Below are 12401 nucleotides of genomic sequence, written 5' to 3'. Positions count from 1 at the left end.
GAACCTGGGTTGAATTCTTGGTACCTTCATGGCAGTTCACAACTGTCTGTAACTGCAGTCCAGGGGATCTGACACCCTCACACAGACATGCTGCAGGAAAACCACCAACACACATATAATAAAAATAAATAATTCATCAAAAAATTTAAGAAGTACACACACACACACACACACACACACACACACACACACTCAGCCTGAAATGACAGACCCTTGAGAGGCAAAAGAAAAGAATAAAGTCGGATTTACCTTCTTAGTTCTATTTTGTTTTTTGTTACCGTAAAGCACCTACTCACTGGTGTTGTCCTCTACAGGGGACAGGACTGTAACTGGAGATCTGAAGCTAAACTGGCCAATGCTATGATGGTCACCTGGCCAGATGGGACCAGGGCTTCACTATCATCGTCAGCCTTCCCAGCAAAGGCTGGTGAACAGGGATGAGCACGCAGAAGGTGCAGGGGGCCATTCTCAACACCCAGAATGTTTTAATGCAAAGGTGTTCTCAATCACCACTCTCTAGGAAGACAGGAGGTATTTACCTTGGGTTTAAGAATGACATCAGGACAGGTCTGAGTGCATGGGGAAGTCCTTGGAAAAGCTTTCTGTCCCAAGCCTGACTCTATAAACATGTTCCATATTAAGAAGTAACCTACTTCATAATAATTTTAACTACTGTATTATTCTGCCAATCTACTCACAAAAAATAATTAGTCAGGTTCAGCTTTTATGCTGCCCCGCAGCAGGGCTCTTTCACAGAATTTAGGATTCCAGAAGAATTTTTGTTACACAGGTTATTTTATTCTGTTCTCACATTCCTGTTTTTCAGATGGGAAATCCATCAGTATTGTGGTATTTACTTAGAAGCAGAGAATCAAGGTAGCTACGACAGAAATCCAGGCCTCATGATTTCCTATCCTGCCTCTCTCGTCTCTGCTATGCTCCATGGAGACCCAGGGGCACGACTGACACCGACTGCAAATAGGGCTGAGCATGACAATGCAGTACTAATCACTTTTGAATTAAATTCAATTAACAAGTATTTCATGGAGTAGAATATGCTATGGCTTCACCAGTAAAATTAGTAAATGCCAGAGTATAAGGCCACATGCTGTCTTCACAAGGGTCAGATATTAAAGAGATAAATATATATTTCATGAATTGATTATAATTAGAGTACATATTAGTGGATAAAAGATATTTTCATCCTTCAGTTCCCAATCCCATTTTCTAAGAAAGCCCGGATTTCCCCACTAATCTGTTTATACTCTCCTTCTAAGCTGCTCCACCTTCTCCTGGGGCTTCTGAGACAGGTGACTTCTCTCCAGCCCTCCATCCAGATCTCTGTTTCCTTCTATGATGAATGTGCCTTTAAACACCCTCAAAGTACACACAATGGTTTAGCTTGTGATCATCTCACAGAGTCTTAGCAGAAATAATGTAGACAGGAGGCTGCAGCTTAGTTTGCCTAATTGCTAATTACATTAGTTTTTAAAAAGTAAGTAAAGCTTAGTGCTATTTATAATGTGGCTCACGAGTCAGATAATATATAAATGAATCTCAGATCAACTTAACAGTGATCTAGGATCTTAGGAAGAGATGAACGATGAAGAGCACCTCTCCCCAATAGAGGAGAGGTACAGAAAGCACCCAGAATACAGCAAGCGTTTAAAGCTCTCAGAGAGAAGGAGGAAGAATGTTGAGCCCAGTGCTACTCTCGTCATTTTGACACGGTGCTCAGAAAAGGGAGACAGACGTAAATTTTGCAGGAGAACGATTATTCCAGCCTCCTCTCTGAGTTGTTGGAAAATATTGAATATAAAGAAAATGCACAAAAATGTTCTTTTTGTTTTACAGTTATTAGTAGAATCCAATGGCTGGCCAGGAATACAAGAAAGAAGGGCTTTTAAAACACCATTTCTTCATTTGACAGTCAATATGGCTACAAAACAATAAACTGGAGACATGCGGAAGAGAAAATCTGGGATGACAGAAGTATCTCAACAACACTGCTGCCCTGAGGAGACAGTGAACTGAAGACATTTGCAGCACTGAGGGGCAGGGGCCGCCTGAAATGAGACGCATTCCTGAGTTGCAGGTCTCATTTCTAAAGGCTGTTTACAGGACCCAAAAATTTATTTTTGGAATAGCATTAAGGAATAACAAAGTTCTAGGAAAGTTCCTTCATGAGTAAAAACTGTGAGAATAAATCTTAAGACAATATGAGAAGGAAAAAGAATGTGGGCACTACCTATCCTTTAGCAAGCAGAGTTCCAAGTTTGATAATTTTTCCTTCTATAAACTCAAGGCTGCAACTCATTCTGAGTTGAGATTATTTTACCATTTTCAAAAGCAAGGGAGACACTGGAATAAGGATGGGCAGCTGAGGATGTAAGTGGATGCAATCATTACATTTTTCACTGTCAGAATTTCAAACTGTGCCATCAGTTGAATGTTACAAATGCTGATATATTTTATCATACCTAAAATTACATTGTTAATCTCAGAATTAGTCTCACCAGGAAAACCCCTCATATAGTAGAGAGCTTTCAAATTCTCATTTGAGAACCAAAACAATGAACTGAAAACACACAGGAGAGAAAATGTGTGATAATGGATATCTTTGCAATGTCCTTATCGTTTAAGAGTCAGTATTTTAAGATAGTGAGCACAGGGTTTAGTGCATTATATTATACCAATGATACTGTTCCTAATGAACAATAGTGAGCAATGAATCTCACTATTGAATATCACTAAGTGATGTCACTTAGCCTTGGTTCTGAACGCACGAGTGTACTTTGCACTGTGCATGTAGCCTAGCCACCCATAACAAGAAATGCTGCCCAAAATACTCTGGTTTGGACAAAAAATTACAGTACCCTTATATTCCAATGATTTGCTCTTAAAAACTGTAATGGCTTAGTTATGGTGGGAAAAAAGACTTTTGTTATTATACTTCAGCATCTAAAGACCAAATTAGTATGTCTTTGGGTTATATTGTGTTAGCACAGTTGACTTTAAAAGCTGCTGTTTTCATGAATGAAGTCTGGCATGGGATTAGGCAGAATTACCAACAATTTCTGAAATGACCCAAACACAAGTATTTCTGCACTCTGGACTATGGATTTGTGGGAGGCAACTTTCTTAGCACTAATGATCAAAAGCAAAATAGAATCATCCCTAAAAATGCTAACGATGGTCTAAATCTTTTTGCATGAAGCATTCAGTCGAGATTTATGTAAAACTGAAGTAATTCATCTTATTAGTAGGCAAATTTGCTTTAGACTTAAAGAAGTAGTCAAATTATATGTATACCAAAGAATCATTTTAAAATTAATTTCTCTATGACTTATACAAAGGGGCTGTTCAAAATTTTCTGGGTGAAATGTGGTCATGTTAGAAAAGTTTAAAAGGTTCTAATCTGGAAAATAAGTGAAGAAAGACTTCCTTCCACTCTCGGAAAAGAAGTCAATAACAAATTGCACCTTTCAAGCAATACAACTTTGGCAAGTTTGTTTCTGGTATCCTGAAGGTGAGAGATTCCTGCTACTTAACAGACTTTTCTAAAGAGATGGATTGACACATGTGTTTTTTGTAACTTATAAAATGTGTCAACATTGTAAGAACCACATAACTCCGTGAACCAACCAGCATCTTCCAAATGACTGAGATGGGACCATGCACAGTGGGTGGATCCTCTCAAAGTTCTAGACGCACCAAGAGGTTCTGGTACAACCAGACACCTCAGGATTTCAGATTCCACTTGGAAATAAATTTATTATGGTACTGTATCAAAGAGAGTCATTCACAATTATCTGACAAAGTTTCTAAAACCTTCCCCTATTCAGCTGTATAATCAGATTTTCTTCTTATACTCTAATCAAAACAATGTGTCACCATGAACTGAATGCAGAATCATTTCTGAGAATCCCTTTCCCCTTAGTAGCACTGTACAGTCTAGAGAGACTTACACAAATGGAAAGCAACAGCATTCCTTTTGTCTGTGTTTTAAGACAGGGATTTACTTTGTAGCCCACACCAGCTGAACTCACTTTGTAGCAATAGGATGGCCTCAAACCCAGTGGAATCCTACTGCCTCAGTCTATGAGTGGGTGTGTACTACTATGACTAATTTCATGACGCCATTTTCTAAAGTTTTTTGTTTAATCTAATAATAATAATAATAATAATGTTATCATGTTTCCAAGCAATTCTATTATTTCCTTGAAATAACTATTTTTAAAACCTGTTTTAATTCCCAGTATAATATCAACAGAAAGAAGCCATATAAGCAAAAATCCTTAACAGTTTTTAATAATTTTAAAATATAATATAGTTCTGAGTCCAAGAAATGAGAGACCGACATAGTTTTCAGTGTGTAACAAAACCACCACATGTGCAAATATGTAAGCACATTCACAGACACGGCTCCATGTGAGCCTACTGTGACATTTCTGCAGGGATTTCTGCTTTATATAAAGCTCAGAGTGAGAACACTGCTGACACCTTAGTCAAGTCTCTTTACCACCATGAATTTCAGAAATTTAAAGTGTGTTTTCTTGTGTTTACTATTCCATTTCCCCAGCACTAGCATTAGCAATAGCATCCTTTCCTTATCTATAATAAATGTGATATGCTTCATATTATTAATGTTAATACATGTTTAGTTATCAATAGTTTTCATAAAGATAAACCATTATTACATGGCTCAAGAATTAAGCATCCAAAGAAATTTACTCACTGCATTTTAAGTACACTATTTCATATTCACAAGTTGAATTAGTGTAAATTTTGTACATTTATCACTTTCCATATCAATCCTTTATTAGATATTTAGTTTTATTGTTCCCATGAAACAAGACTTGAAATTTGTATTTCCCCACATCCCTGAATTTGAATATTTCTGTGATACTTAAGGAAAGGAGAATTGCATTTTCCACAAGGGACAATTAGAGAATAAAGTTACATTATAAGAGAGGATATTGTTTTCTTAAAAATATACAATTTAATACAAATTGAACAGAAATAGATTTTCTTATTGTATACAATGAAGTCTCACTCTGTTGACACTAGATAGGGATCCTGCAAAAGCTAAGAGAGAGCTGTGTTTCTGCAGGGATATGCTCAGTGGGTGAAGGGCCCATCCAATTGATCTCTGGTGTTCTAACTTCTCCTTTTTTAGTAAATCAAAATCCTAAAGGACAGCGACTCTCTTAAATATTGCGGAGTCCAGTATTCAAGCTCTATGATGGTACCAAGGAGGACTTGGTTAAAAGGCCTGGATATCTTTTATGAGTTCATTCTCAAAATAAAAGACTGTATTCTTAAAGCTAGCCTAGAATCCCTTGAAACCTCAGCATGGACTCTTTTAGTGTTAGTATAAAACCCATCCCTGCTGGGCGGTGGTGGGGCACACGCACACCTTTAATTCCAGCACTCGGGAGGCAGAGGCAGGTAGATCTTTGTGAGTTCAAGGTCAGCCTGGTCTACAGAGCTAGTTCCAGGATAGCTAGGGCTGTTACACAGAGAAACCCTGTCTCAAAAAACAAACAAAAATTCCTAAAAGTTTGCAGAAAATAATCTGAAAGAAATACTTCACCAGGTTCCAACCTATAGAGGCTCTGCTTTTTTTCTCAGGGTTAGAATCTTTAGAATGTACACTAGGAAGCTAGAAGATAGTTACAATTTCCTGAGGCCCAAGGAAATAGTGAGCAACAAGACAAGGCAAGATAACATCCTGCCTTGCACCCAAAATGCTATTAGTCCTAAGAGTGAAGAGTTGGCTTCTGCTGACAAACTTTAAATGGAGACTTTGTCAATAGTGATAATTTCCTCACTGAATCCTAAAAATGGTGAAATGTCAATTGTGGGTGACTTTCTAATAGCTTCTTTCCCAACTTTCTAGTCAGCAGCCAAAAAAGATATTTTATTTGTTCAATTGGCCTAGATACAGAAATTCTCCCCAAACTGCAGCTCGCTTAGAAATTACAATTTGGTATTCTTGGCCTGGTTCATTAGAGCTGAAGAACTGATGGGTTTATCTTCCACCTTCCTCTTTTCATCTGTTTTCCTAGTAACTTTCAATTACTCTCCTTTCTGCAGGTCATAAAAAAGGACAGATGAAAGTCACATAAACAATTTCCCAGGTTTCACTGAGGTTTTCTTCAGCCAGCACAGCATAGGATTCCTCAGCATGGTCTACACGGACTCCACATATGACTGACAGCTACCAACCTCGTCTTGACCCCATGGGACACATCCCATACAGAAATGCATTTGGTCACCATCCTCACAAACTATTTCACATCTAAGGGACAAGTTTTCTAGATCGCAGATGCTTCACCTGAAATGGCCAGTGTCCCTCCCTGCCTTGCAGGAACATTTCAAGGATCCCGAGTCCACACAGGAAAAAACATACAGTATGAAGTTTAGCTGAATAACTATGCTTTCTTTTTGTCTCCAGTTACAGGAAATGTTACGTTCTTGTGAATTCCATGACACCAGACAAGCATATGATCAAAGCACACATAAAATAAAATTAATAAATCTAAAAAACCCCAATCCAATATTAATCAATGCACTGGTATCTATGAATCACTATCAGATTGGAAGATATCCCATGCTCTTGGGTAGGTAGAATAACATAGTAAAAATGGCAGTCTTACCAAAGGAATCTACAGATTCAATGCAATGCCCATCAAAATCCCAGCAAAATTTTTCACAGACCTCAAAAGAACAATACTCAACTTCATATGGGAAAACAGAAAAACAGAAAAATAATCCTGTACAACAAAAGAACTTTTGGAGGCATCACAATCCTGGACTTCAAATTCTACTATAGAGCTACACTAATGAAAACAGCCTGGTATTGGCATAAAAACAGATAGAAGAACCAAAGGACATGAATCGAAGACCCAGATATCAATCCATATACCTACAAACACCTGACTTTTTGACAAAGAAGCTAAAAATATATGGAAAAAGCATAATCAACAAATGGTGCTGGCATAACTGAATATTAACATGTATAAGAATGCAAATAGATCTATATCTATCACCATGCACAAAACTCAAGTCCAGATGGATCAAAGACCTCAATATAAAAACAAACTTAACTTCATAGAAAAGAAAGTGGGAAGTATACTTGAATGCACTGGCACAGAGAACCACTTCCTAAATTTAAGTCCAGTAGCAAAGGCACTAAGAAAAACAATTAATAAATGGGACCTCCTGAAACTGAGAAACTTCTGTAAAGCAAAGGACATGGTAAACAAGACAAAAGAACAGATTACAGATTGGGAAAGGATCTTCACCAATCCCACATCTGACAGAGATTTATCTCCAAAAAATATAAAGAACTCAAGAAATTGGTCATCAGAAGAACAAATAATCAAATTTTTAAAAAAGGACGGGGGTACAGACCTAGACAGAGAACTCTTAACAGAGGAATCTCCAATGGCTAAAAGACACTTAAGGAAATGCTCAACATCCTTAGCCATGAGAGAAATGCAAATCAAAACAACTCTGAGATTCCACCTTACACTTGTAAGAAAGACCAAGATCAAACACAATGATAACAGCTTATGCTGGAGAGGATGCGAGGTAAGAGGAGTGCTCTGCTGCTGGTGGGAGTGCAAACCAGTAGAGCAGCTTTGGAAATCAGGACAGTGATTTCTCAGAATATTAGGAAACAACCTTCCTCAAGATCTAGCAATACTACTGGTGGGTATACACCCAAAAGGTGCTCAATCATACCACAAGAACATGTGCTCAACAATATGCTCACAGCAGCATTGTTTGTAATAGCAAGAACCTGGAAACAACCTAGATGCCCCTCGACTGAAGAATGGATAAGGAAATGTGGTTTATTTACACAATGGAGTACTATACAGTGGGAAAAACAATGATTTCTTGAAATTCGCAAGCAAATGGATGGATTTAGAAAAAACTATATTGAGTGAGGCAACCCAGACTCAGAAAAATATAATATGTATTCAATCATAAGTGGCTTTTAGACATAAAGCAAAGAAAAAACAGCCTTCAATTCACAATCCCAGAGAACCTAGATGACAAAGAGGACCCTAAGAGAGACATATGTGGATCTATATAGGCATGAGAAAAAGACAAAATCTCCTGAGTAAATTGGGAGTGTGAGTGTCACAGGAGATGATAGAAATGGAGAGGGGAGGAAGAGAGGGTAGTGTAGAAAAATGTATAGCTCAAAAAAACAATTAAAAAAAAACCCTACTGGGCTGGAGAGATGGCTCAGTGATTAAGAGCATTGCCTGCTCTTCCAAAGATCCTGAGTTCAATTCACGGCAACCACCTGGTGGCTCACAACCAACTGTAATGAGGTCTGGTGCCCTCTTCTGGCCTGCAGACATACACACAGACAGAATATTGTATACATAATAAATAAATAAATAATAAATATTTCTAAAAAAAGAAACCCTACTATCAGACTGGGATGAATTGAGATTCATAAAAGCTAAGGTAAAGGACTTGTTCAAGGTCATATAACTGATACACAATGATCAAACATGCCTCCTTGAAAACAGATAACTGTGTTACCTTCAGCAGAGTATCTTACAGAGGATAAACCACTATCAGAAGTTCTGTGCGGAAGTTGTAGCTTTCCTATAAATCATAAGCTTGAGAACTGCAACCCTAGCACACTGGAGAGTTCTGTGAAAGGGTGTTCACAAACTGAGCTAACCCTTCAAGAAGCTACATTATGTCCCAAACTTGGACATGCAAGTTTGTCGGGGACTGAGGTAGACCAAGGCAGGGCTAAGAAAAGAAGTTAAAACTCAGCATGATGTCATACATCCACAATCCCAGAACTTGAAAAGTAGAAGTAGGACAGTCAGGAGTGTAAGGCCAGGCTAGGCCACATGAAACATTGTCTTTGTTGTTTGTTTGTATATATGCCTGTGCACCACGCGCATGCAGTATCCGTGGAAGCAAGAAGACAACACTGAATCCTTTGGGACTGGAGGTACAAATGCTTGTGAGCCCAGGCTGGGAGAGCAGCCACTGCTCTTAACTGCTGAGCTATCTCTCCAGCCATATGCATGATGAAGAAAACGAGCAGATTAAATAGATATAAGAAAAGGGAATGGCAAGGTATGGGTCAAAAGAATGTGGAGGCAAGAAGGAAGGAAGGAAAGAAGGAAGAAAGGAAGGAAGGAAAGAAGGAAGAAAGGAAGGAAGAATAAATCAAGCATCATTTTTAAAGATTGCTGTATGTCATTCCTCTAGTGTCAATTTTATTATTTAAGATTAAGTTTATATAAGTCAGTCTGTTGATTTCTAAGGAGATACAGATAAAATGGCACAAACTTTTTATGCAAAGAAAAAACATTTACAAAGCTACTATATGGAAGACTAGGAAAATATGCGCGCCAGATCACCCAGACCTATCCAGCTGTTCCAAAACAAAAAAACTGAATGTTTATAGAGGTATCCAAAGATTCTAGTAGTAAAAATAACTTTTGGCATGGCATCAATTATGTCTTAATGTCAAACATACATAGCTTGGTAATCCCAAAGAAATCTTTCAAACTTAAAATTTCAATGTAAAAGAAAACCCTAAAAATCAAATTAATGACAACATGTAAGACACTGCATTTATTCTAAACTTTCTTAGAAAAAGGGATTTATATACACATACACACGTATGCATATATAGATTGTGTGCATACGTGTCTATGGGTGTGTGTGGAAAGGAGAGAGAACACCTGCGAGAGAGGTGTGATTTAGCCTACTGAGGTTTGTGCACACCCATGCCATCAGAAGCATCTTCGTGTGAGAGGGGTGACGCTCAGATAACTGACCCAAAGCTCAGGACATTCTGCTTAGATTATGTTCTGGTTCACAGTATGGTTTCTGAAATGCAAATTACATGGTTTGTTTGTCATTTTTTATTATAATGTTTATAAGAAATATTTCCTACAGCATGCTTCCCAAAAGATTTAAAATTAAATTAGTAATTTAATTAGTATGAAATTACCATAAAAAACTACCGAATGCAGTCATTGGTCCAGGATTTGTAGAGACACACATATATTTATTACTTGGAACAAGAAACCATTCAAATTCAGTTCCAAGAGAAATAGAGGTTATAATAAACTGGGCCACTGTCCAGTCTGGATTGCTAAATCATCTACTGTGGAGAAGAGCGCCCTTCACACTGCATCTTCATCAGTTTATTATTACAATGCTTTAATTTTTTTATTTGCAATTAATTTTTCAAGCTTAGGAAACAAATTAAATAGTAGATGAGAAAAATACAATAGTTATCACTTGGAAGGAAAGCTGGCCATCATAATAGGCTACCAGGTTTTCTAGGGACAAGAACTGGCATTCTTGTGGCAACAATGTTCATGCTATGAACCCAGAACATTTACATGTTCACATCCATAAAAACATATAGCGACGCCTGTACAAAACCATATGACAGACTGTTTCCATGCTGATGGCCATAGCACGTATAGCAGATTGTTTACAGAAGCTCGGGTACAGAAAGAACTGACTCCTAAGGCCTACAACACACACACTCCTCTGGAGCTCTTACTCCTTAATTCTGAAACAGAGAGTGATCACCATGCTAAACTTCACCAAGGGGAGCTGCACGAGACATTTTTTCCAAAACCATTCTTAACAATGCAGGCAACTCAAGCAGTACAAATTCAAAGCACTACTGGGGAGCTGCGTAAACTGCCACTCAAGGCCCAAGTAAAAGAAAATAGCCTTAAAAAGTCTGATGTTTTTCTAATTTATTTGAGCACTGAACCTTCTGTGTATTTTTATTAAAATTCTGTGCAATTTATTTTTTACGGAAAACCCTCATCTCAGATGAAGAAACCCGAGTCCAGAGAAGTGAGGTGAGAGCTGCAGTTAGGCAATTAGTCAGCAGATAACCAACAACCCTCAGCCTCAAGACTCCAGGACATGTTTTAGTACTATATTCTCTCTTTCCTATAGCACATAATTAAATAATCTAGTCCAAAACCCTTGTGTTGAAGGTGGAAGATGTCCTCAGGGGAATCACATAAATGCATGTCTGCAGTGGAAGCAGCACCCAGCTCCAAATTTCAACACTAGCATCCTGCCCATAGTACTACCCAATTTCTGCAAAACAAACACTTTTGCCTCTTATGTAAGAAGTATGAACAAAGAGGGAATTTAACTGTTAAGCATCCATTAAAATGTTTACTAAACCACTTTTGTATCAATAGCTAGTTTTGAATCAATTAAGCATGACTACTTTTACTTACAAATGTCATCCACTGTGACAGGGAGTCAGTGTTTCAAGCTGTTGAACAGGTCATCATCCCTGTCTTGTTGGATGACACCTGTAAATAAAATAAATCTATTTTTGAGTGAGATTTCTAACTTAACTCTTTTTAAGATGCATGCAGTTTAAGCAAAGAGTAACTTTTAAATGCCCCTTAATGATGTATTACTGGAGAGAGATAATTCCCAGTGCTAACTACGTTCCATAGTTTTCACTGGCCCCTTAACACAACAGAGTCCTGAGAGTTTACTGTATTGTCAGAACACAATCAAAATAGTGGGAATCGTGTAGCCAGTATTTATTTCAGTTCCCTGACTCTGTGATTATTATTTCTCCTTTATACTAGGGACAAGCTAGGCCCTGTCAAGTTAAATAACGATTCTAATGCTAAATAAAATTCACTAAGAGTCACTACTTTAATCCCTAGGATTGAAAAATCATATATATATATACACATTAGCAAAGATCACCATTAGGCTGATAAAGTTTGAAAGACTTAAGTTATTTAAACAATGTAAGTTTACATCTACATAAATTGCTACAATGCCACTTGTTCCTGGAAATATCACAGGTGGAAAATAAGAAAAGTGAAAAAGGAATGGGAATGAGACAGAAAGAACACTCTTCTATAGAGCACACATCTATGACTGTAAATTCTGGCAACTTCCAAACAAGATTTGCGAATTTTAGCAAATATAAATATAGGAAAGACCATATTTGAAGCAAAAATTTAAGAGCCAATGATTTAAAATATTGGTTTCTCTATAGTTACTAAACACTGATTGAGCTAAGATCTGCCAGAAACCAAAACTTGGGCTGGTCAATAAACACTAATTTTCCATCTCCTATCCATCCACAGCAAACTAGTCTTACACTATTTTAGCTGAGGCCATAGACACAGACCGCATTGCAGGCTCACTACCAGCTGAGCACTGCTGAATGCTTTACACACGCCATCCCACTCACCCACAACCTTCTCTTATCATGAATTTCTAGTAAGGCCAGCCACAGAGGGATCAGCCACAGAGGCACCAGCCACAGAGGCACCAGCTCACAGAGGGACCAGCCAGAGGGAACAGCTCATAGAACTGGGCACCAAACCTAG

The 12401-nt window shown here is 37.9% G+C and overlaps 1 protein-coding gene across 3 annotated transcripts in view; it reads right to left on the bottom strand.

Moving 5' to 3' along the window:
• Chn1 (chimerin 1) overlaps nucleotides 1–12401 on the bottom strand; it is a 140090-nt gene that overhangs the window by 49459 nt on the left and 78230 nt on the right. The window contains exon 1 of one of the 3 annotated variants that reach the window (XM_075984864.1): nucleotides 11277–11300. The exons of the other annotated variants lie outside the window; for them this stretch is intronic. Within the exon in view, the coding sequence (XP_075840979.1) occupies nucleotides 11277–11285 (9 nt within the window). The 5' untranslated portion in view covers nucleotides 11286–11300. Of the gene's footprint in view, nucleotides 1–11276; nucleotides 11301–12401 lie in introns of those variants that run through there. 3 annotated transcript variants of the gene reach the window in all.

This window comes from Microtus pennsylvanicus, chromosome 9, assembly GCF_037038515.1.
Source record: "Microtus pennsylvanicus isolate mMicPen1 chromosome 9, mMicPen1.hap1, whole genome shotgun sequence".
In the NCBI taxonomy this organism is placed as follows: domain Eukaryota; kingdom Metazoa; phylum Chordata; class Mammalia; order Rodentia; family Cricetidae; genus Microtus; species Microtus pennsylvanicus.
The sequence above is the reverse complement of the archived record's forward strand: the minus strand, read 5'-3'. Positions and strand labels throughout refer to the sequence as shown.